Raw genomic sequence first — 20,219 nt, 5'->3', positions numbered from 1 at the left:
ATGGATGATAATAAGTTGTCTGCTTCATTAGCTGCTTGATAGAGAGTGCACTAGATAAACATTTGTTTCCATACATTGCTTTGCCCCCGTTCTTCCTCCCAAGAACGGTGACTGGAACTGGTGGCTTGTAGACCCCAGATCCCTGCAGGGCTTCAGAGTTATTGGCCTGATTACGGCACAGATGCATGGGCTGTGGCAGGGTGTGGAAGGGGGCCCTGGTCCCATTCTCTGGAATCACAGGTGCACTCACTTATCAGAGTTCTGTGGGATGATGCTCTAAGATTCAGGAACAAACATCATGTATGATGTCCCTGAATCTGCTCTGAACCACAGTGGAACTCTGGGGATGATAGGATTCTAGACTGTTACCTTGAAGGAACCCTAACAAATATTTCTTAAAAGTGGATTTGGGAGCCATCTGTAGCATCACAAATGAGTTTGTGTTAACATGCCGATTCCTGGGCCCCACTACTGAATCAAACACTGTAGCTAGAGCCTTGGAACCTGCATTTCAAACAGGAGTCCCTGGTGGTCCCTATGTATCTTATGAGAGGGAATGGAACTCCATCCTCCTGCCTCAGGCCCATTCTCATCATAACCCCAATGTGATTTTCTGCCTGCTACTTCTCAAGGAGATTCCTGGAGGGAGAACTCCTTGGACACCCATGCATCTCAGATGTGTGTCCTGTCTCTAGTTCTGTGAACTTTGTGGCTAATTAAGCACCGACCATAGTCTGCCCTTAGAGAAAGAGAGTGAGCTTGAAAAATTGGAGTCATTGTCAAATCCAGTTATAGCAAATACCAAGATGGCAAATTCTCTACATAACCCAAGATTCCAAGTCTGAAATGGATGGCCTCGTGATTTCAAGAGACGTTTGAAAGGGCAGGCCCTTTGAGGAGGACATAAGTAACATCAGCCTTAATCCTTTTCAGCAGGGAGGAGCCTGGGCCTGCTGAGCCCCCCGACAATGTGGAAGAGCCCCAAGGGAGAGCACAGGCAGCAGGCTGGAGCCACAGTGATAGTGCTGGCTAGGTGGGTGCCTTTTGACAAGGTTCCTGACTTCTCTGGACTGTAACTTTCTCATCTGCAGAAACAAGGGCTAAATGATGAAGTGTTTACGGGTAAAATGTGCTGATCTCTACAACATATTTAAACATGCATAAAGATGAGATTGGTGGGATGGATAGAGGGGTGGATAGATGAATAGGGATATAAGAAAGCTGGGGTAGAAAAACGTTAATGATAGAGCCAAGATGGGTATGTAGCTGTTCAACTTTTCTGTGTTTGAAATTTACATAAAATGTTAGGAGAAAACCAAAATTGGGTAAAATTTTGGAGCCAAAATGCACATTAGAGATCAATTTGTGGATGATAAAATTGAGGCAGAGAAGGCAACTAGGAGCAGAAGCAGGACTAGAACCAAGGCTGCCTGCGTCCTAGTTCCCAAGCTGTGTGTGGTCCACTTCACCATACTGCCTCCCAAGACCACTGGGCTCATGGCCAGGCATGAATAATGTCTCCGAAAACCTGACAAGTGCTGTGGAACTTTAATTATATGAGACTTAAATGGGCGTTGCATGAAAAGAAAAAAAGAAAAAAAAAGGTCAGATAGGATTGGGGGGATACTGGTTTAAATAGGTTTATCTACTGCAGGACATGTCAGAGCCTTTAATGTGCCAAAGTCTATTGAAAATCTCTGAGAGAAATATACAGCATTTCTGAACGAACCGGACCACAGATGCTAACACCCATCCCCATCCTTTCTTTTTTAATGGCTAAGTTCTGGATAGCACACTCAGAAAAGACAGCCCTAAAGAAGATAAGGGCACTGTGTGTGTGTGTGAGAGAGAGAGAGAGAGTGTGAGGAGGGAGGAAGTGATACATGCTCTTTCTACTGCATTTTATTTCCATAGTGAGTCCACATACGCACAAATTAGACCTTGTTCCTTCGTCACATCTCCTGAGGCCGAAGGTACCCTCATGTCAAATGGCAGTACTGGGCATTTCAGGGGCTCGGTTAGCCAAAGGGGAGGTTCAGGGAGGCTTGAACCCAGGCCCTTCCCTCAGTGGTACCCTGGAAGGGTCACTGCGCCTGCCAGCCCAAGGGTCATTTTCCTCCATTGGTGGCCATTATTGTGCTCAGGCAACAAGAGTCACTTAAACATGATCTTCCAAGGAACATGTACGGTTCCAGCAAACAATAGAATCCGAAGAAGAAAAAGACTCTGTTCTTCACTTACATTTGGCCAAGTGAAGAGACAACCAACTCTCCCTGTGTCTGTTTTTCAGGGCAGTGAAGTATATTTTTGGAGCTGGTCAGGACACAAACCAATCTTACAGGCACGAACAAAATGCAGCATTCCCCAAATGCAGCCAAAACCCTTTACTGGAGCCACCTTCCTAATGCCAGTGGTCACTGGTCACTTTCCTGAGTGCGCGTGGACAGGTTGGCCCCAGGTGGGAACCGCGTGCTGGTTTATGTTGTTACAGTACAAGTGAACGCAAAGACTTGCAGTAGCTGCCTCTTAGGAAATGATCTTCCCCCACGCCCAGGCATGGGGGCATCATGGTAGGGCTGGGGGAAAGCGAAGGGCCATTGTGCTTCTGTGGCTGGGCTGTCTTTTCTTTCTGGCTTCCCTACACCGTGTGCTCCATCATGGGGTATGGAGCAGTCCCTAAAGAGAAAGAGCTCGCCAGCAGTCCCTGTGAAGAAGTCCCCCGGGGACCAGCCTGGCCCACCGCCCCCTGCCCTGCCACCGCTGTTGCCCCACCTGGCTTTAGACTTCCTTCCGCAGCACCACCTTGATGCTGCTGCAGACCTGGCCCAGGGCCGCGAAGAGTGGGTTGCAGAAGGTGCGGATGCAGAGTGAGTAGATGTGGCTGATGCACTGGATCTCGATCAGGTAGCTCTTAATGCATGGCACCACCGCCCAGATGTGGCAGAAGGAGATGCAGGCGAACAGGAAGCCCCAGAGCAGGGCCAGTGGGACACCCAGCAGCGTGGACAACAGACGGTAGCACCAGTACTTGGAGACAGTGAAGGTGGTGTAGCTCACCTTCCACACGCCGTCAAAGCTGTAGGTGCCCACAGGCTCTGCGATCACGTCTTCGAAATCCACCTGCAGGGGCGGCAAGGGGAAGCCTCAACTCACAGAAGCCACCCGCTTCTCAAGCTTTTGGGTGTGCGCGTGCATGTGTCAGAATCCCCTAGAGGTCAGGTTAACCTTGGTGGCTGGACCCTACCTGTATTAGGCTATTCTTGCATTGCTCTAAAGACATACCTGAGGCTGGGTAATTGATAAAGAAAGGAGGTTTAATTGGCCCATGGGTCTGTGATCTGTGCAGGAATCATGGTGCTGGCATCTGCTTGGCTTCAGGTGAGCCCTCAGGGAGCTTTCAATCATGGCAAGAGAAGGGAGAGCAGGCGTCTCCCATGGTGAGAGTGGGAGCAAGAGAGAGAGCTGGGCAGGGGGTGGAGTGCCACACTTTACAACAACCAGATCTTATGAGAACTCTCCCGCTATTGTGAGGACAGCACTAAGCCACGAGGGATCTGCCTCTGTGATCCGATCACCTCCCATCCAGCCCCACCTCCAATATTGGAGATTATGTTTCACCATGAGGTTTAGAGGGGACACAGATCCAGACCATATCATCGCCCCGGGGATTCTGACTCCCCAAGTCTGGAGTGGGGCCTAAGGCTCTGTATTTCTAACAAGCTCCCTGTTGAGCCCAAGCTGCTGTTGTTCCTAGGCACCGCTGACCAACACAACATGCTCGTTCAACCCCCTCAAGGTGAGCGACTTGCTTAAAGCCAACAGTGACTTAGTGGCAGTGCTATAGCCGCAGCTCTCAAATTCTATTGTTTTATGATCTGAAGGGTGTTGGACGGTCGTATGCATCCTACAGCAATTTACTGAGCACCTGTGGATTGGATGGTGAACAGGCAGAGGTTCCTCACATCACTTACCTAAGCTCTCTCCAGCCCTGCTATGCATGAAGCACCTTCCTAGCTGCCTACATGTGGGTGATGTCACTTAGCATCACTAAGCCTCAGCTGTCTTGTCTGTAAGATGGAGTCAATGAACGTCTTCCAGTGGTATCATGAGGATGAAAGGATGGGAGGCTGTAAAATCCACTGGTCCACAGTGAAACCCCGTCTCTACTAAAAATACAAAAAAAAAAAAATTAGCCGGGTATGGCAGCGGGTGTCTGTAGTCCCAGCTACTTGGGAGGCTGAGGAAGGAGAATGGCATAAACCCGGGAGGCGGAGCTTGCAGTGAGCTGAGATTGTGCCACTGCACTCCAGCCTGGGTGACAGAGCGAGACTCGGTCTCAAAAAAAAAAAAAAAAAAAAATTCCACTGGTCAATTAAACAGCAGTGAACCAAATTAGCTGCTTCATGACTGGTCTCCCCATGGTTGTTGCCAAGTGGGAGGTTGCAGAGCTGTTTGCTAATGCCTGAAACTGTTCTGAGACGTTTTCTTTCTAGCAGTGCTCCTGGGCCATTCAAATTAAAAGGGGGTGGATGCAGGTACAGACTAATCAGATCAACAGGAGGGGCCTGTGTGGTGGCCTGCAGGGCTGAGGCTCCAACTTCAATCTTCCTGGTTAGTTAGTCCCTTTCCCGCTTTGGTTATGGGGAGGGGATCCTCTCCTCTATTGCATCACCAATATTAAAATTACTTTCATTATAAAAAACATGGCCATATCACAGAGAATTAACAGAATAGAAAAAAGAAAAGAGTCTTGGGTTTGTATTTCTCTATTACTAAAGATATGATGGTTTTGGTGCATTTCTTTCCAGTACAATATTTTCTGGGGAAAGAAGTGACTAGAACCATGTTGCTCAGACAGTGTTGGGCCCTCTTTTCTCATGACTTTAGCTTCTGAGTTCCTGCACCCCACCTCAGGTCCCTGATCCCCCTGTGCTCTGAGGCTGGGGATCCCTGAGGATAAGGCCTCACTCGGGGTGGTGTGTTAGCAGGCAGCACAGTTTACAGGGTGAGACTCTGGGCTGCAGGAGATATGGAAAAGCTGACCTCCCAGGACCTTCCTTGTATAATCTTGGCCCCCAGCTTTCTCTGCTGCAGGTTTCATCAGAGATGACTTAATCTCTTATGCAACCCTGTGGATGGGAGGAGAGGAAGAAAATGGGCCTCATCTTCTCAGGAAGGATGTCACTTCTTCTTGGAGGGCTTCCAGGAGGTGGTGGCTGGCTGGGAATTTAGGGGACTTCGGGATTGGAACAGGGATGGAAAAGTCATATTCACTCCCCATATTTATGGAGGTTCTAGTCAAACCCCCAGGGCCTGGATCCTGCTGACTGAGATCATTTTTCTTTCATGTATTCATCCATACATCCACAACCCACTGAGATGGTTAGGATGTTTGTCCCCTCCAAATCTCATGTTGAAATGTGATCCCCAGTGTTGAAGATGGGGCCTGGTGGGAGGTGTTTGGGTCATGGGGGCGGACCCTTCACCATGGCTTGGTGCCCTCCCTGTGGTCATGAGTGAGTTCTTGCTCTGTTAGTTCACATGAGACCTGGTTGTTTAAAAGAACCTGGCAGCTCTCTTGCTCCCTCTCTCGCCATGTGATATGCCAGCTCCCCCTTTGCCTTCTGCTATGATTGGAAGCTTCCTTAGGCCTCACCAGCTGCAGATGCCTGCACCATGCTTCTTATACAGCCTGCAGAACCATGAACCAAAATAAATCTCTTTTCTTTATAAATTACCCAGTCTCAGGTATTCCTTTATAGCAACGAAAAACAGACTGACACTCACCATCTATCCACTCATTCATCTATCCACCTATCTGCCTGCTCATCTATCATCCATCTATCCATCCATGCATTCATCCATCCATCCATCCACCCACCCACACCTCCAAATAAATACTGATTGATTACCCACTTTGCCCAGGCACACTGCCTCTTGAGCAGTGCTTAGCACAATGCCTGGCTATTGCGATGGTAATAATTATTCCTTCAGGTGCTCTGAAGATTCCTCGAAAATACATCTGAAAAATTCTTTTGACATCCCGGATTATTCTCCAGCCTACTTAGTTATAAATGAGTCTGCGTGTGTCTCAGTCTGTGCTGATAAGACGGATGGAGTCCTCCTTTCCTTACAGTAGTAAGTACAGTACTTACAGTAAGAATCCTACCGCCAATGGCTTCTGTATGTGTCTTTTAATTATCTTTCTTCTTCTTCTTCTTTTTTTTTTTTTGGTGTTTGCAGAAGCCATTGGTGCTAACATTTGAATTATTTCCAGGGATTGCCTTTGGGTGCTGTGTGTGGGGCAAGTGCTCTATTTTCTGTGAATCTCAGAAAACATGCTCTCAGAGGGCTGGGCTGGGCCTGGAGGAGGCAGCTGTTCCCCTAGCTCAGATTTGAGCATTGAGAGAGCTTTGGCCACAGCATGCTAGTTTGGGGAGATATAAGGCCCGGCTCAGGCAGCTCTAGGCAGCCGTACCATGCAGCACAAGCATACGGTGACTTCATTTCTTAATTCCTTTCCAGAAGAGAGGAGATGGCTTTTTCTTGGAGGGTGGTGGGCTGAAAGCCTGCATCTGCGTGCTGAGGCTCAGGACACTGTGTGCAGTTGGAGAGAGGGGCTGGAGGGTGAGGAAGGGGGAACGATGGTGCACATTCTGTCGGTGTCCCCTTCTGTGGCATATTTATTTTTGGAACAGCAAGAGACCCAGTTGATTAATTGAAACCAGCCAGCGCAGTCCCCGCAGTCTCTGAGAGGGCGGGGAAGGTGCAGGATAGCAGGGCGGGGGATTGCTTGAGGTTGCGGGGGAGGACAGCAGTCACCCAGGGTCAAAAATACCTCCCCCAGAGTCCTGCATGACTCAGTCGGTAGGCATCCAGGACCTTGGACAATTCAAATAGGATATCTGTGGGTGGGGAAATAGCTCTTAGCAGGGTGGGGAGGTATATGGTCCCAGTATCCACTGGCCATTGAGTTACTGTATGATTTGGGGCATGGTACTTTCCCTCTCTGAGATCCTAGGTTTTTTGTTTGTTTGTTTTCTTTTTTCAACTCTACGCAGAGACGATTGGGCCAAGATCTGTAATGACACGGAGTTAGCTTCAGAGTCAGAAAACCCAAGTGAGAGGCTTAGCTTTTGCTGGATCCCAGCTTCCTTCCCTATTACCTTGCTACTTAAAAGGCAGTTCACAATCAGTGTGTCCTGTCTCCCAACAAGGTAATTATAGAAGTTGAGAGTGCTTAGAAATATTCATAGAAATTTGATGCAGTAATTTTGTGTTTATTGAATCTAACAATAAACATTGGTGTTTGTAACTGTACGGCTGTTTTCATTTCATTTTTCCAGTGATTAATTTTTGTTGTATTTTGCAAAAGTATAGCTGTGCAATGGGTTAGAATAATAATATTAAAACTGGTCCTTCTCTCAGTTTTAGAGGCACTGGCCTATAAAGTAGGAAGTAAAATGAGGTGATAGCTGCAAAAACTGTAAAAATGACAAAGCTCTGCATCTTTTGTTATAAACAGTAGCAACAAAAGAATAGAATTCTGTACAATCTGGGATAACCATGGTAACACCCACGATGTATTTGGCCCTTTATGCATGTCAGTTTGGGGCCATGTATCTTACATGTGTTATTTCACATGGCACGTAAGGGACTGGCAGAGTGATGCTCAGGTCAGCCTGACAGCAGGGTGATTGAAGGGGCCAGATACCCCAGCAGGGCCTGAGGCCAGAACACAGCATAGGCTGGCTCTGATGGGTGGAGGAGGTGGCCAGGCATCATCTGGAGCTTGGAGTTGAGAACATCTGTGACTCCTCCTTCAGGAGGATGCCCTTGGAGTTGAGAGCATCCTAGGTAGGACCATACATCTACCCCCATCCTAGTTCCCTCCAGCCTCTCTTTTCAGCTCCAGGTCTACCTTAAGGGACCTAGGGCACCTGGGCTGAGGCATAACAGGACTTAGTTTTATGTAAAGGAGCTGGGAAGAGACTGAGATAACAGAGGGCTGCAAGGAGAGAGACAGAGAGAGAAGAACCTGCCAGAAGAAGCTCCTCAGCAATCCACTAAGCCCTGATCTTTGCCTCACTGCCTGTCCCTTCCCATCCACTCTTCTGCTCTCTCAATCTCTGCCTTCAAGAAATTTGGTGCATATTGGAATAGGGAGGAATAGAAGTACCCTGGGTGGAGCTCTGGGCTTGGCTGTGCACGAGCTTTCAGTGGCTGGTTTGCTGGTCTCCAAAGATGACCCTCCATTAGTCATGCTTCTCGGTGTTTGTCCTCAGGTAGTCTCATCCCATCTTGAGTCTGGGCTTGCCCTGTGACTCACTTTAACCACAAGAATGTGGCAGAAAGGATGTTGTGCCAGTTCTAGAACTAAGCCTTCAGAAAGCCTAGCACCTTCTGCTTTTAGGAGCATTGAGCCCCCATGTTAGAAGTCCACTTTTATACTCTGCTCTGGAGACTAGCAGAATTAGAAATGCACTGCTGAATGCTGCTCGAGAGACTAATGGAGAGGCCATATGAATAAGGAGGCCTGAAACTACATGGAGATAGAGGGCCAGCCACCCCAGCACCACAGCTCAGCTGTGCCTCCCAGCCATCTCTGCCAGTCCTCCAGGGCTATGAGTGAACCATCTTGGATGTTCTAGCTCGGTGGAGCCCCCAGGTGATTGCAGCCTCAGCCACCATCTGACTGTAGCTGCATGAGAGGCCCCCAGTGGGACCAGCAGGACTGCCAAGCTGAGCCCTGCCTACCCACAGAACTGTGAGAAATAAAAAAAATGGTTGTTTCCTTAAGCCATTAAGTTTTGGAATGATTTGTTACTCAGCAATTGATAACTGATACAGTCTGTCTTTAGGGAAAACAAGGGATAACTCTGGGCTCCAGGTGTCTTCTATAGGATGAGTGGGACTTGGTTGCTGACAAGCTGACAAGTTTGAGCATGAAACTCTTTTTTTTTTTTTTTTGGAGAAGGAATTTTGCTCTTGTTATCCAGGCTGGAATACAGTGGTGCGATCTCGGCTCATGGCAACCTCTGCCTCCTGGGTTCAAGCAATTCTCCTGCCTCAGCCTCCTGAGTAGCTGGGATTACAGGCACCCACCACTACACCTGGCTTTTTTTTTTTTTTTTGTATTTTTAGTAGAGACAGGTTTTCATCATGTTGGCCTGGTCAGGTTTTGAACTCCTGACCTCAGGTGATCCACCTGCCTTGGCCTCCTAAAGTGCTGGGATTACAGGCGTGAGCCACCGTGCCTGGCCTGAGCATGAAACTTTTATGCTCAAACATTAAAGTGTAAACATTCACCAGCTCAGCTGAATAAGAACTTCTGGGGGCAAGGCCAAGGAATCTGCAGTTTAGTAAGTGCCCCCACCACTGGACCCTAGGAAAGTGGACTGCATTTTGAAAAACTCTAGATCAGTTGATACCCAAGAGTCCTCATAACACTAAGTTGTAATACCTCAGTGTGAATTAGTCTGATGCAGCTCTTCTTAGAGGTCATTGACAGAGGGCAAGACATTTCCAAAAGGAAGGAATTGCCAATATGGAATGACAGGTGGATTGGATGACCCTCTATTACTTAGTTTCAACCTGCCCTTCCTGCCTTCTTTCCCACAGATTCCCTTTCAGATCCTCTGTCCTAATCCTCTTCGATAGTTCATTATTCTCCTGCAGACAGAGCAGCGGAGAAGTGTTATCTGTTGTACCCACTATGACTAGCTGATGGTGCATGGCTTCCATGGAGCAGTGCTGTGATCCATTGTCATGTCTGCCATGAACACTGGAAGGGGCAGTGGTAATGACAGCCTCTTACATTTGCCAACTCTGCCCAACATTCTTCCCAGTGTTGGGAAAGCCTTTGCTTATTCCATTTCTTCTTGGAAAGCTTTGTTCCTCCATTTCACATTTTTAATTTTTCTCATTTTTATGATGCACCATGGATACCACCTGTCCATAAAGCTGGCTTCTGGTTTTTCCAGATGAAAGTAATTCCTCTCCTAACCTCCCATGACACCTAACCTGGCACTCATTTATGGTGTTGGCAGCTCCTTCTCCTGTATGTTCTCATCTCATCTTCTCCCCAGGAATGGATTCCCCTCCAGGGGAGGTACCAGGTCAGTTTCTTCTTTGTGCAACAGGGTGTCCCTGATGAGCACAAACCTGGAACAAGTGTTTGTAGGGCTGGTGGGCATCTGGTCCCTCTGGGTGTTGTGTAGCCTGAGCCCGAGGGGCAAATGGGTGTTTGTTTTTCTGAAGAAGGCAGGCGTTCTGTGGCAGATGTGGGTGGAGGGGGTTGGGGAGTAGTATCATGGAGAGGCTGGGATCCTATCTATCTCCTTCCCCTGCTTGAAGGGCAACTTGGGAGAAGCTCAAGAGGGAGGAGTTGACTGCAGAAGCTGGGAGACCTGCATAACTCTCAGGTTCAAGCATCACTGCTTTAGGGCCCTGGGGGCCTATGTGTGAGTCAAGAAAGGGAGATAGAGAGAGAGAGAAGAGAGAGGAGAGAGAGAGAGAGAAGACAGAGGAGAGAGAGAGGAGAGAGAGGAGAGAGAGGAGAGAGAGAGAGCACGCTGTCAGTGAGGTGGCCCTAAGCCCTCTCGGAAATAACTTGGAGGCACTGTGGGGTGGCTCTGAGGTGCTGAGGTATACCTGTAGTGGGGCTAGGACCTTTCCAACCTGGGTCTGAAGGTTGAGGCATCCTTGGGTGTACCTGCTGGTGAGCTGAGAGCCCTGGGGACCTTTGGCAGACATTCCCACCCCTACAGCCTGGAGTGTTTGCATGCAGTGAGCCTGTCCTGCTCATCACTACGTCCTCTGGGACAGCACAGTGCCTGTGCTGGACAGGCATTCAGTTGCGATTTGTGGAATCAGTGTTGGTGAGGAGGGCAAGTGGCAACAGAAATGGGGGTGTGCTCCCCCCAGTTCCTCAGCTACAATCTCCATGACCTTCTACACTGCCCTGGGCCCAGTCCCGAGCCTTGGAGACCACAGCTGAAGTCTGTTGGAGTATACAGGGCTCTTCCTCTGTTCTTGGCTGCCTTGGTTTAAAGGCAGGGCCAAAAAGGGGTGCCTCCCCTCTACTGGGGGTCAAATCCATGGATGTAGTATGTCTATCTCCTACTCTTCATCCTTGGCTTTTTTAAATGTGAAACGGCCGTGGCTGGTGGCACCAGGGACTTGGGACCAGGGAGGGCAAAGGATTTCCTCAGAGTCACACAGCAAGTTACTGTCAGGTCTTGGACCAGAACTTGAGTCTGTAGCCAGGTCCTATTCCAGCATTCTTTCCGTGTCACTCATCCTAGCCCATGAGAAACCTGCTACCACCTGTGAGGCCACCCTGCCACCTGCCACCTGGGGCACTGCCAGGGCCTCCTGCACCTTCCTCTCAGTCTCTGTCCAGTTTCTCCATCTCTCTCTGTCTCCCTCATTCCCTTTTCCTTCCCATCTCTCTTTTCCTCCATCGATGGCAAAACCCGGGCAGTTGAGAGGCTGAACAGTCTGGCTTCATCCCTCCTAGCCACAGTCCCCTCTCTCCTTCTTTCTTTTCTTTATTCTTTAACAGACTGTAACAGAGACCTGAAATCTACCTAAACCTGTATGTGATCTATATCTGAGTCTGCTTTATGATCCTTGTTCTGCAGTAAACTTTTTTCATTTCTCACTCACTAAAAATAAAAGAAAGAAAAAGTCCAACAAATCCCTAAAGCAGAGAATGTCCAAAACATACCAAATAACCACCTCCTCTGGACAAAATTACTTGCGGCACCCTTTCTTAGCCTTTGCTGTTTTTTCTAGGGCTCAGGGCCTCCAGGAGAGGACAGCTCTCAGCCCCAGGAGGGCTGCGTAAAGCCGCTGCACCTGTGCCGCCGCCCCCGCTGTGCTGCCGCCCCCGCCGCTCCCTCTGCGTCATAATCCAGGCCTGCGGCTTGGAGCTGGCTCCCTCCTGGCTCAGAGGGATCCAAGGGCTCCCTCTGTACTTACCACCCATTGTGGGTGTCCTTTAGAAACCATGTTCTCCCGTGGGATCCTCTTTCCCATCTCCCTGCAGCCCACCTGGGTGTACCAGATGGCTACCTGGGCATGACACAGGCTCCTGGCTTAGCTCTCTTGCCCTCTAGACTGCAAGCTCTTTGAGACCCTTCTTTGACTCACACTGTCTCATCCTTGCTGGGTGCCAGGGACCGTGATAGACACTTTCAAACCCTTCATCTCATTCAATCCTCATGCTGTATTTCTAACGCACAGTGCTGCTTTGAGATTCGTTTACCTGGTGGAGGTAAATTGGGAAATGATATTATTCCCACTTTACAGGGGAAACTGAGTTTCAGGAAACCTAGTTGGTTTGTCCAGTGTTATCATTTTTAGGTAAAATGGACTGGATTTGAAATCAAGTCTATTAAAGTCAAGTCCAGGACTATTCCTGCTAGATGACACTGATGGAAACCGTAACTAATAATATTTTACATGTACAATTTTATTTACATGTATATAGTGCTTTACAGTTTGTGAAATTTGTTTCCTAATTTTCCTCATTTCAGCTTTCACACTGTGCTATACTGTGTACTCTATCTCCATCACTAATGATGTATAGAAATATAATATCCAGTACAAGAAGAGCTGTTGTGGAGGAATGCCCTGAGTGAAGCAGGGGAACAGAAGTGGGAGCAACTAATTGCCTGGAGGAGTCAGGGAAGGCTTTCTGGAGGAGGTTGCATTTGAGTTGGGCCTTGAAGGCTGAGTGAGGCATTCACCACCTGGAGAAGAGGGGACATGCACTTCTGGCAATGGCACAGGAATGTATTCTGGTGGGTGGGCTGGCAGGTGGGAGCCAACCAGGCAGAAGAAGCAGGCTGGGGCCAGATTGTGTTGGGTTTGGACAGCCACGTGGAGAGGCTAGGCTTCTCCAGCATGGGAGGTGCCCCACTGAAAGACCGCAATACAGGCCTGTCTGATCCAGTGGCCAGGAGCTTTGAGCGCTTGAAATGTGGCTAGTGAAACTCAAGAATTCTAAATTTTGTTTAACTTTAATTAAAATGTAAACCCCGATTTCATTATTGAAAAATTTTTGCAGAATGTTTGAAACAGTACAGGCGTGTGAATCGATTTTCACATGTACATTTTATGAAATATAAATGCAGAACAAGCATTTTGGATGAAAATGTGGGGTCTGAACTGAAATATACTGTGGGTATAGGAAGCACACTGGATTTCAAACTTGAAGACTGTACAATAGCTCATTGATAATTGTTTTATATTGCTTACATGTTGAAATAATACTATTTTAGATATATAGGGTTAAGTAAGAAATATCAGGAACATTAATTTCACCCGTTTGCTTTCACATTTTAAAATGTGGCTGCTAGAAAATTTTAAATTCCTTGTGGTAACAGTATCCCTATTGGACAGCACTGGCCTGAGATTCCAATGCTTTCAGTAGGATCTGAGAGGCCCCAGACACTGGCCTCTTAACAGCCCCTCCAGTGACTCAGATGCTGGTGGCTGAGGACCCTTCTTGGAGGAATTCTGCTTTAGAAATTTCCCTCTGAGCCAGTTGTGGAGGCACCTGTAATCCCAGCACTTTGGGAGGCAGGAGGATCACTTGAGCCCAAGAGTTTGATACCAGCTTGGTCAACATAATGAAACCCAGTCTCTACTAAAAATACAAAAATTAGCTGGGCATGGTGGCACTCGCCTGTGGTCCCAGCTAATCAGGAGGTGGAGGAGGGAGAATCACTTGAGCCTGGGAGGTTGAGGCTGCAGTGAGGCGTGAGTGTGCGACTGCACTCCAGCCTTGGGGACAGAGAGAGACTGTCTCAAAAAGAAAAAAGAAAGATCCCTCTGGGTACTGGCTGGAAGTTGGATTGAAGGTGTGGGCCTGGAGGCAGCAGGGCCGCTAGTGTCACCAGGAGGCGAGGGAAGAGGCCCAACTTCAGACGCTGAGAGACTCCCTGAGGGCTAGACAACCCCAAGCGTTCTCTTCGAGGGTCCAGGGTGCCCTCTGCCCTGTCCTGGCCACTAGACCTGGGGTGAGGGGGTAGCTAGGGGAGGGCTGGGCATGGCCCTCGGCCTTGGGGACAGATATTGGGCAGTGCTCTGGGGGAGTGAGTGTACCTCGAGGGGCTGCCGGCCCTGCTGGAAGCTGCCCTCTGGGGATTAACCCTGCACCCACTGGAGAGACCGCAGAAATGCCCCTTGGCACAGAAAGGAGCCCAACTTGGCCGTCCGTTCCTGTTCCTCCCAGGATGAGAGCCAGGAGTGAGTGGCAGGAGCGTCACAGTAGTAAGGAGGGATTTTCTTTGTGACTCGCTTCTCCTGCCCTGATTAGCACTTAGGTCATGGAGATGAGGCTAATTTTTTGCTCTTGATTTTGCTAAAGATCCTTCGGTGATTTACAAGCCTTTTTTGGGGGGTGGGGTGGGGTTGGGGGGGTGATACAGAGACAACAGAGCAACAAGTCTCTTTTCAGGGAAACTGTGTCTGCAGCAGATACCCTCCCCTGCCAAGCGCCCACGTCTCGCAAACCTGACACTCTCCGCCCGCCGAGGCAGGCCTGCAGAGCCTACCTTGACTATGTCCTCGTTAATGTTCTTGGGGTCTCGGTTCACCAGGTCAATCTCCTTGCAGTGGATATCCTTGACGATCTGGGCCTCGAGATCTGTGTGCTCTTCTGCCATCATCGCAGAGCTGGGGGGATCCACAGGAGGAGATCCGAGCTGTGTGGCCGGCTGGGGCTGAAAATACTTGGGGCAGAGAGACCAATTCAGTGTCCCCAGACTTACGTCCCTGCCAGCTAAATAGGCCCCACCCAGCATGCCGGCTGACAGCTGTCCCACATAACTTCAGCCTGCCTCTCTCTAAAGCCTCCTGTGGCAGGCCTCCAAGCTAAAATTAAGACTGGAGCTCTTCTGGAAGGCCGATCACTCCTTAAAGGGGGCTGCCTCAGGGCACTGGGCCTCAGAAGAGGGTGCAGAGAGCCTAGCATTTCCTATGCATCGTGTGGCTGTGGCCAACTCGGCTGTCGCTCCGGGGCCCCTGGAATTTGCCCCACTGCTGTCAGCATTTTGGCTCCTTTGGGGTGCACTGCCCATGGAGGGAAGTGGGGTTAGTCCCTCCTCTGCCTCTGGCTGGCTGTGTGACCTTTGGCACACTTCACCTCTCTAGGCCACTCTGTCCCCATCTGTAAAATGGAGAGACGATAATAACAATCAGGGCTCTCTTACCCAGGGAATGGCTTCAGGAGCTGGAATGCGATGTAGTGGGGCTTCTCGTTGGATTGCCAGTGCCTGGCCCTGCTGCTTGGTGACCTGGAGCAGGTCCGAGCTTTGTGGGTTTCTGAGGTTTCCACCTGGAGCAGGAGTTGATGGACTGTGGTGTGGGGCCAGGCTGGGGATGAAACAGGGAGAGGAAGCTGCTGTGGGGCTGCCCCTCATCTGCCGTCTGGAGCCTGCACTGGGATATGCCCGGTGGGGGGAACATGAAGTCCATGTTCGTGCTACCCTTCACCCTGCCCTAGTGACAGCTTCCAGGATTTTCTTGGGTCCCAGACACTCCACATGCATCAGTGGGGTGCACCTCTCTTAGAGACCTGCTCGGTTTTTCTGTGCCCTCTTCTAACTCAGCCTTCCCCTGGGCCCCAGCAGCATGAAGGATGGCAACTCTGAATCCTCAGGGGTCAGGGTCTGTGCTTCCATTTACCTGTCTATTCACTCCTTCATTCAGGATTTGCTAATAGCTGGGGATAAACAGACCAACAAGGCTCTGTCCGCCTTGAAGTGCTCCCCGTCAAGGTGGGGAGACTAATTAAAACAAGAAGTGATTATAATACTGTGCGGTAAGTGCCACAAATCAGAGATATTTTACAAAGAGCTGGTCTTAGAAGTCCATAGGAGTCAGTAACTTACTCTGAGGACATCAGGGAAGACTTCCTGTGGGAGGTGGCTTTGCAGATAGGTATTGAATGACAAGCAGGAGCTCAGCACCTAGAACACTTCAAGTTACAGGATTATGGATATTGAGGAGTGGTATAGACAGGAATGTTGAAAAGTGTGGAGTGGCTGGAGCACAGGGTGTCTGGGGTTGAGGCAGGAGATACAGCTCAGCTCAGGCCTGGGTGTGCAGCATCCCAAATGTCATACTAAAGAATGTGGATTTTGTCTAGGGGTGCTGGAAAGCCATTGAAGGCTTCAAAGCAGGACAGGGTCGGTATCAGATTTGTGTATGAGGAAGCTCCCTGGTGGCCAGGTGGAGGGTGGATCGGAGCTGGGTGAAGTTTGAGGTAGGAGGGGGAAAACCAGAGGTGATTTAGGCTTTATCAATAATTACACCTGGCTACTAACACAAAGGATGCAAAAGTAATAGTGACTTGAATAAGGTAGGAACTTTTTTTTCTCACTGAACACAAGTAGTTCAGAAATATTATAGTGGCTCCATGATGTCATCAGACAGCTGGACTCCCATCCTTCTGTTCTGCTAGCCCGAAAGCCACCTCATAGGCACAAGATGGCTACTGCTCCTCCAATCATCATCTCTGAGTCTGGATAAGAAGAAAGAGGAAGGGGCAGGGACAAGAAACGACATCTGCGAACTGAGTCGGCTCTGTTATAAAGCTTTGTTAGAAGTCCAACCCAACGACTTCTGTTTATATCTCATTGGTCACTCCTGTCTTGGCAAACGATGATGGAACTGTAGAATTTTTAGCTGAGCACGTTTTCAGCCCCCCACAGTGTTACTAGGGATAAATGGTGGGCAACCAGAAAACTGTCCCTAAGTCTCTTAGGATTAAGAGGTAACTTTTTTTGTTGCTTTTCCATTCCCTTGCCTGGGTCCCCAGGTTCCCCTGGTCCCAGGTACGTGAATATTCTGCAAAGAGATTGTAACAAAAAAAGAACATTGCTGCTTGTATTCACGAGGGATGTGGCAGGGATCTAAGCCTGAGCTTAAGCTTTGTGCACTGCAGAACCAGATATGTCTGGTGAAAGGTGGGCCAGCTAATGGCAGTCTTGTCGCAAGGGATGGAAGAGCCACCTAGAAGAACTCATCATCCTAAAGGGGAAGTAATAATAACGACATAGTAATAATGATTATGGAAGGCCATCTTTTCCAAAGATGATGAGATTGACACTCCTTCCGCCAAGAGGGAGGGTCTGTGTTCCCTCCCTGGCTGGCTTCCTGGCTGTCTCCTCTCAGGATTCTTGCCCTTGGACCTCAGTCACCATGCTGGAAGGAAGTCCACACCAGCCTATGTGGGAAAACCACATAGAGAGGAGCTGAGGCTCCAGCTGTCAACCAACATCAGCATCAGGCATGAGGGTGAACAAAGTTTTGGATGTTCCCAGTCCCCAGTCTTCAAGTCATCCCCAACCTTCCTGTCTTCCAGCTGAAGCCTCAGACACCATGAAACAGAGAAACTGTCTTCTCTGTGTCCTGTTTGAATATCTAAACCACACAGTTCATGATCATAATCATTTTTTTATGTCACTGGAATTTGGGGGAGCTTGTTTCACAACCATAGTCACTGGATCAATGAGCGCTAATGGCAATAGCAACTACTGTTTGTTGAGATTCATTATGTGCTTGGCTTCCTTCTAAGGCACCCTTGGTGTGTGTAAGGAGGCTCATTTGTTATCTGAAAGGGTCAGTGCCCCTAGCTGGTGATCGGTGCTGAGGGCCAAGGGAGTGGAGCAACTAACACACATTGTGGATTTCACAGGAAGGAAGTGTACTTCAGCTGGGCCAGAAGGATGAGTGGACTCAGAGAGGCAGAGAGGAAAGGGCCAGATGCCAGAGGCAGAGAAAGGGTCATCTCTCACTTTCTTATGACAATTGTATTTCTAAAAACCTCACTGGTGAAAACAGCACTGAAGCCGGGAACCATTAGTTGTTTCTTGGCCCTATCGTGAAGCAACTCTGAGCCCCCTCTCTGAGGCCTGGGGTCCTTACTTGTCAAGTTTGGGTGCTAAAACCTGCCTGTATTCCCCACGCATGAGTCTGTGCCCCCACACTCAGTGGGAAAACCTAATGGGGCACCAGAGGGGCTGTGTACTCACAGAAAAAATGTTACGAAGAGAACGTACTGACAGATGAAACTTTCAAGTCAACCCTGGGGTGATGCAGCTAACAAGAGAAAGCAATTAAGGAGAGAGAGTGGCTTTCCGGAGCCCATTTTGTATCTGGGGTTTTATAGAGGACACAGCGTTCTTATTTCAAAGGATTTTTGTTGTTGTTGTTGTTATTTGGCTTGCCAGGGAAAAGAGAGAGAAAAGAATTTTGAAAATGGGATGTGCAGGAAGACACATTTGTGGAGGGTGCAAAGGGGAAGTAATGGGAAAGGGGAAGATTTACATGAGCTGAGTCACTAAGAAAGTAATGGTACCATGGACTGAAAACTCAGTGAGCTAACAAGTCTAGGGCTACTGTTAACAAGCAAGATTGATCACTCATGCAAATGTTTCCAAGGCTAGTAACTCTAGAATGATCAGCAGGAAAGGAAGCTTTTTTTGTTTTTCCTACAAGTTTTAGATCTGGATTGAGAGCTTCTATTTTCTTCATGACTTGGCTTTTGGGGTCTGCATTTAGAAAACAAATCACAGTATGCTCGAGCTCGAAGAGACCCAGCTTTTCCATTTTACAGATGTAGAAACCGAGGGCCCAAAAATCTCAGTTGGTGGACTGGAGAGCTTGGGATTTGGAGACAGAAGAACTGCTATATGCCCATGAGCAGGCCACTCCCTTCCAAACTTCGGTTTACTCACCTATATAATGAGCATAACGGACCATCTTTTCCTACCATGAGGGATCTGGGAGATTTTTGGAATGGGTTCCAAAATAGACAGAGTGATCTCAGGATGCATCAATAGAGATAAACACTCTAGAATAATGGAGGTGACTGTCCTACTCAACTGTGCACTGGTCAGACTACGCTTGGAGGTCTAGTGGGGCTCCATGCTTGAAGAGGGGTGTTGGGAAACTAGATCATCTCTATAGAGGAAGGAAGCTCCTTTAAGAAAGCGCTTGAGGCATGTCTTGTGAGAAACAGACAATTTTGGGTTCTAAAGAGAAGACTCAGAGAGAGGGACGGAAGAACTTTCCTCAAATCTCTGAAGGCATAAGGGATGAGATTTATTCTGGGAGGTCCCAAGGACTGGTGAGTAAGTGGCAGACTTTGGCTTGACTCAACCCAGGGCCTGGGTCATCGTTGGCCCCACTGATAATGATAGCTGATATAGTTCTCTGTAAGGGTACCAGGAAGGACTGCCTCAAAGTTTCCCAGAGATGTAATAGACTGCTTCCGAAAGGGGCTGGCTTCCTGGGTCCAGAAACATTAAGGTAGAAGAGTGAAAGGGAACCAAGGGCTAAAAAAGGAGAAGAACAGGGCAAACTGTAGGACCATATAGTAAATCTTTCAGGCAGGACTGGCTACATAAGTTGAGGGGTCCAGAGAAAAACAAAAATTCAGCTCTTGTTAAAAAATGATTAAAAATTTCAACATGGTGAAATCAAGCTGTGGCATCTCCCAAGCATGGGACCCTGTGGGTTGCACTGCCCTGGTTTCAGATTCCGTGGGCCATATGGTCTCTGTCGCGACTACTCACCTCTGCCCTTGTAGCTCAAAAGCTGCTGTAGAAAATGCGTAAACGCAGGGGCTATGGTTGTGTCTCAGTAAAACTTTATTTACAAAAATAAGTGGCAGCCAGATTGTAAAAGCACGATTTTGGCTCATGGGCTGTGTGCAGTTTGCAGACCCTGTTTAGAGTCCTGGGTCATCAGAGCCGTCTTGGGCTGGTGCTGTCCCGAGCCATGTCTGGACGGCCTCGGTTTCACGTTCGAGCCAGTACAGACTCGCTCTCCTTATCTACTTCCCCCACCTGGGGGAAAATAGCTCTGACTTGAGTCCCATATCTAACTGGGATTCCTTCCACCCTGACTTGATTTTCCATCAGACAATGAGAATGAGTAAGTGAACCCCAAGTTGCCATACTCCCCTCCAAGAGCAGATGCCAGGACAGGGAAGACTGGCCCTTGCCATACTCAGGTAGAACCTGCTTTGCTTCCCAGGTGAAAGAAAAGAGATGGAAAATTTTCCAGCCTTCAGGACCAACAGTGAAAACTCCCTGTTCAGAGACCATGCTGGAGCAGGCTCCGGGGAAGGGGCATGTATTCTTGTGGGTGGGAACAGCGTTTGCTGTTTTCTTTCAGCAAGGCCCAGGGTGGGCCTC

At 48.8% G+C, this 20,219-nt stretch overlaps 1 protein-coding gene across 2 annotated transcripts; it reads right to left on the bottom strand.

The window, feature by feature from the left end:
- Positions 1-1,880: 1,880 nt before the first annotated feature.
- On the bottom strand, positions 1,881-14,822 carry CAV3 (caveolin 3). Of its 2 annotated transcripts, XM_009444803.5 has the most exons (3): positions 14,568-14,822; positions 2,773-3,120; positions 1,881-2,676 (listed from the first exon to the last, which is right to left on the bottom strand). In XM_009444803.5, the coding sequence occupies exons 1-2, from the start codon at positions 14,814-14,816 to the stop codon at positions 2,779-2,781; spliced, it is 591 nt and encodes a 196-aa protein (XP_009443078.2). In that variant the 5' UTR covers positions 14,817-14,822; the 3' UTR covers positions 1,881-2,676; positions 2,773-2,778. The 2 variants fall into 2 exon arrangements, with proteins under 2 accessions (XP_009443078.2, XP_001144093.3); XM_001144093.8 differs by having other exon boundaries at positions 1,881-3,120.
- Between the last annotated feature and the right edge of the window lie 5,397 nt (positions 14,823-20,219).

The sequence above is a fragment of the Pan troglodytes genome, chromosome 2, assembly GCF_028858775.2.
Source record: "Pan troglodytes isolate AG18354 chromosome 2, NHGRI_mPanTro3-v2.0_pri, whole genome shotgun sequence".
NCBI lineage: Eukaryota > Metazoa > Chordata > Mammalia > Primates > Hominidae > Pan > Pan troglodytes.
The sequence above is the reverse complement of the archived record's forward strand: the minus strand, read 5'-3'. Positions and strand labels throughout refer to the sequence as shown.

What these genes read in the sequence shown, in the direction of transcription:
- CAV3 (XM_001144093.8), bottom strand. Translation starts at nt 14,816, where the DNA reads ATGCTGGGTGGGGCCTATTTAGCTGGCAGGGACGTAAGTCTGGGGACA. An exon ending in TTAACGAGGACATAGTCAAG is followed by an intron (nt 3,121 to 14,567) that starts GTAGGCTCTGCA and finishes CCGCCCCTGCAG; the next exon opens with GTGGATTTCGAAGACGTGAT.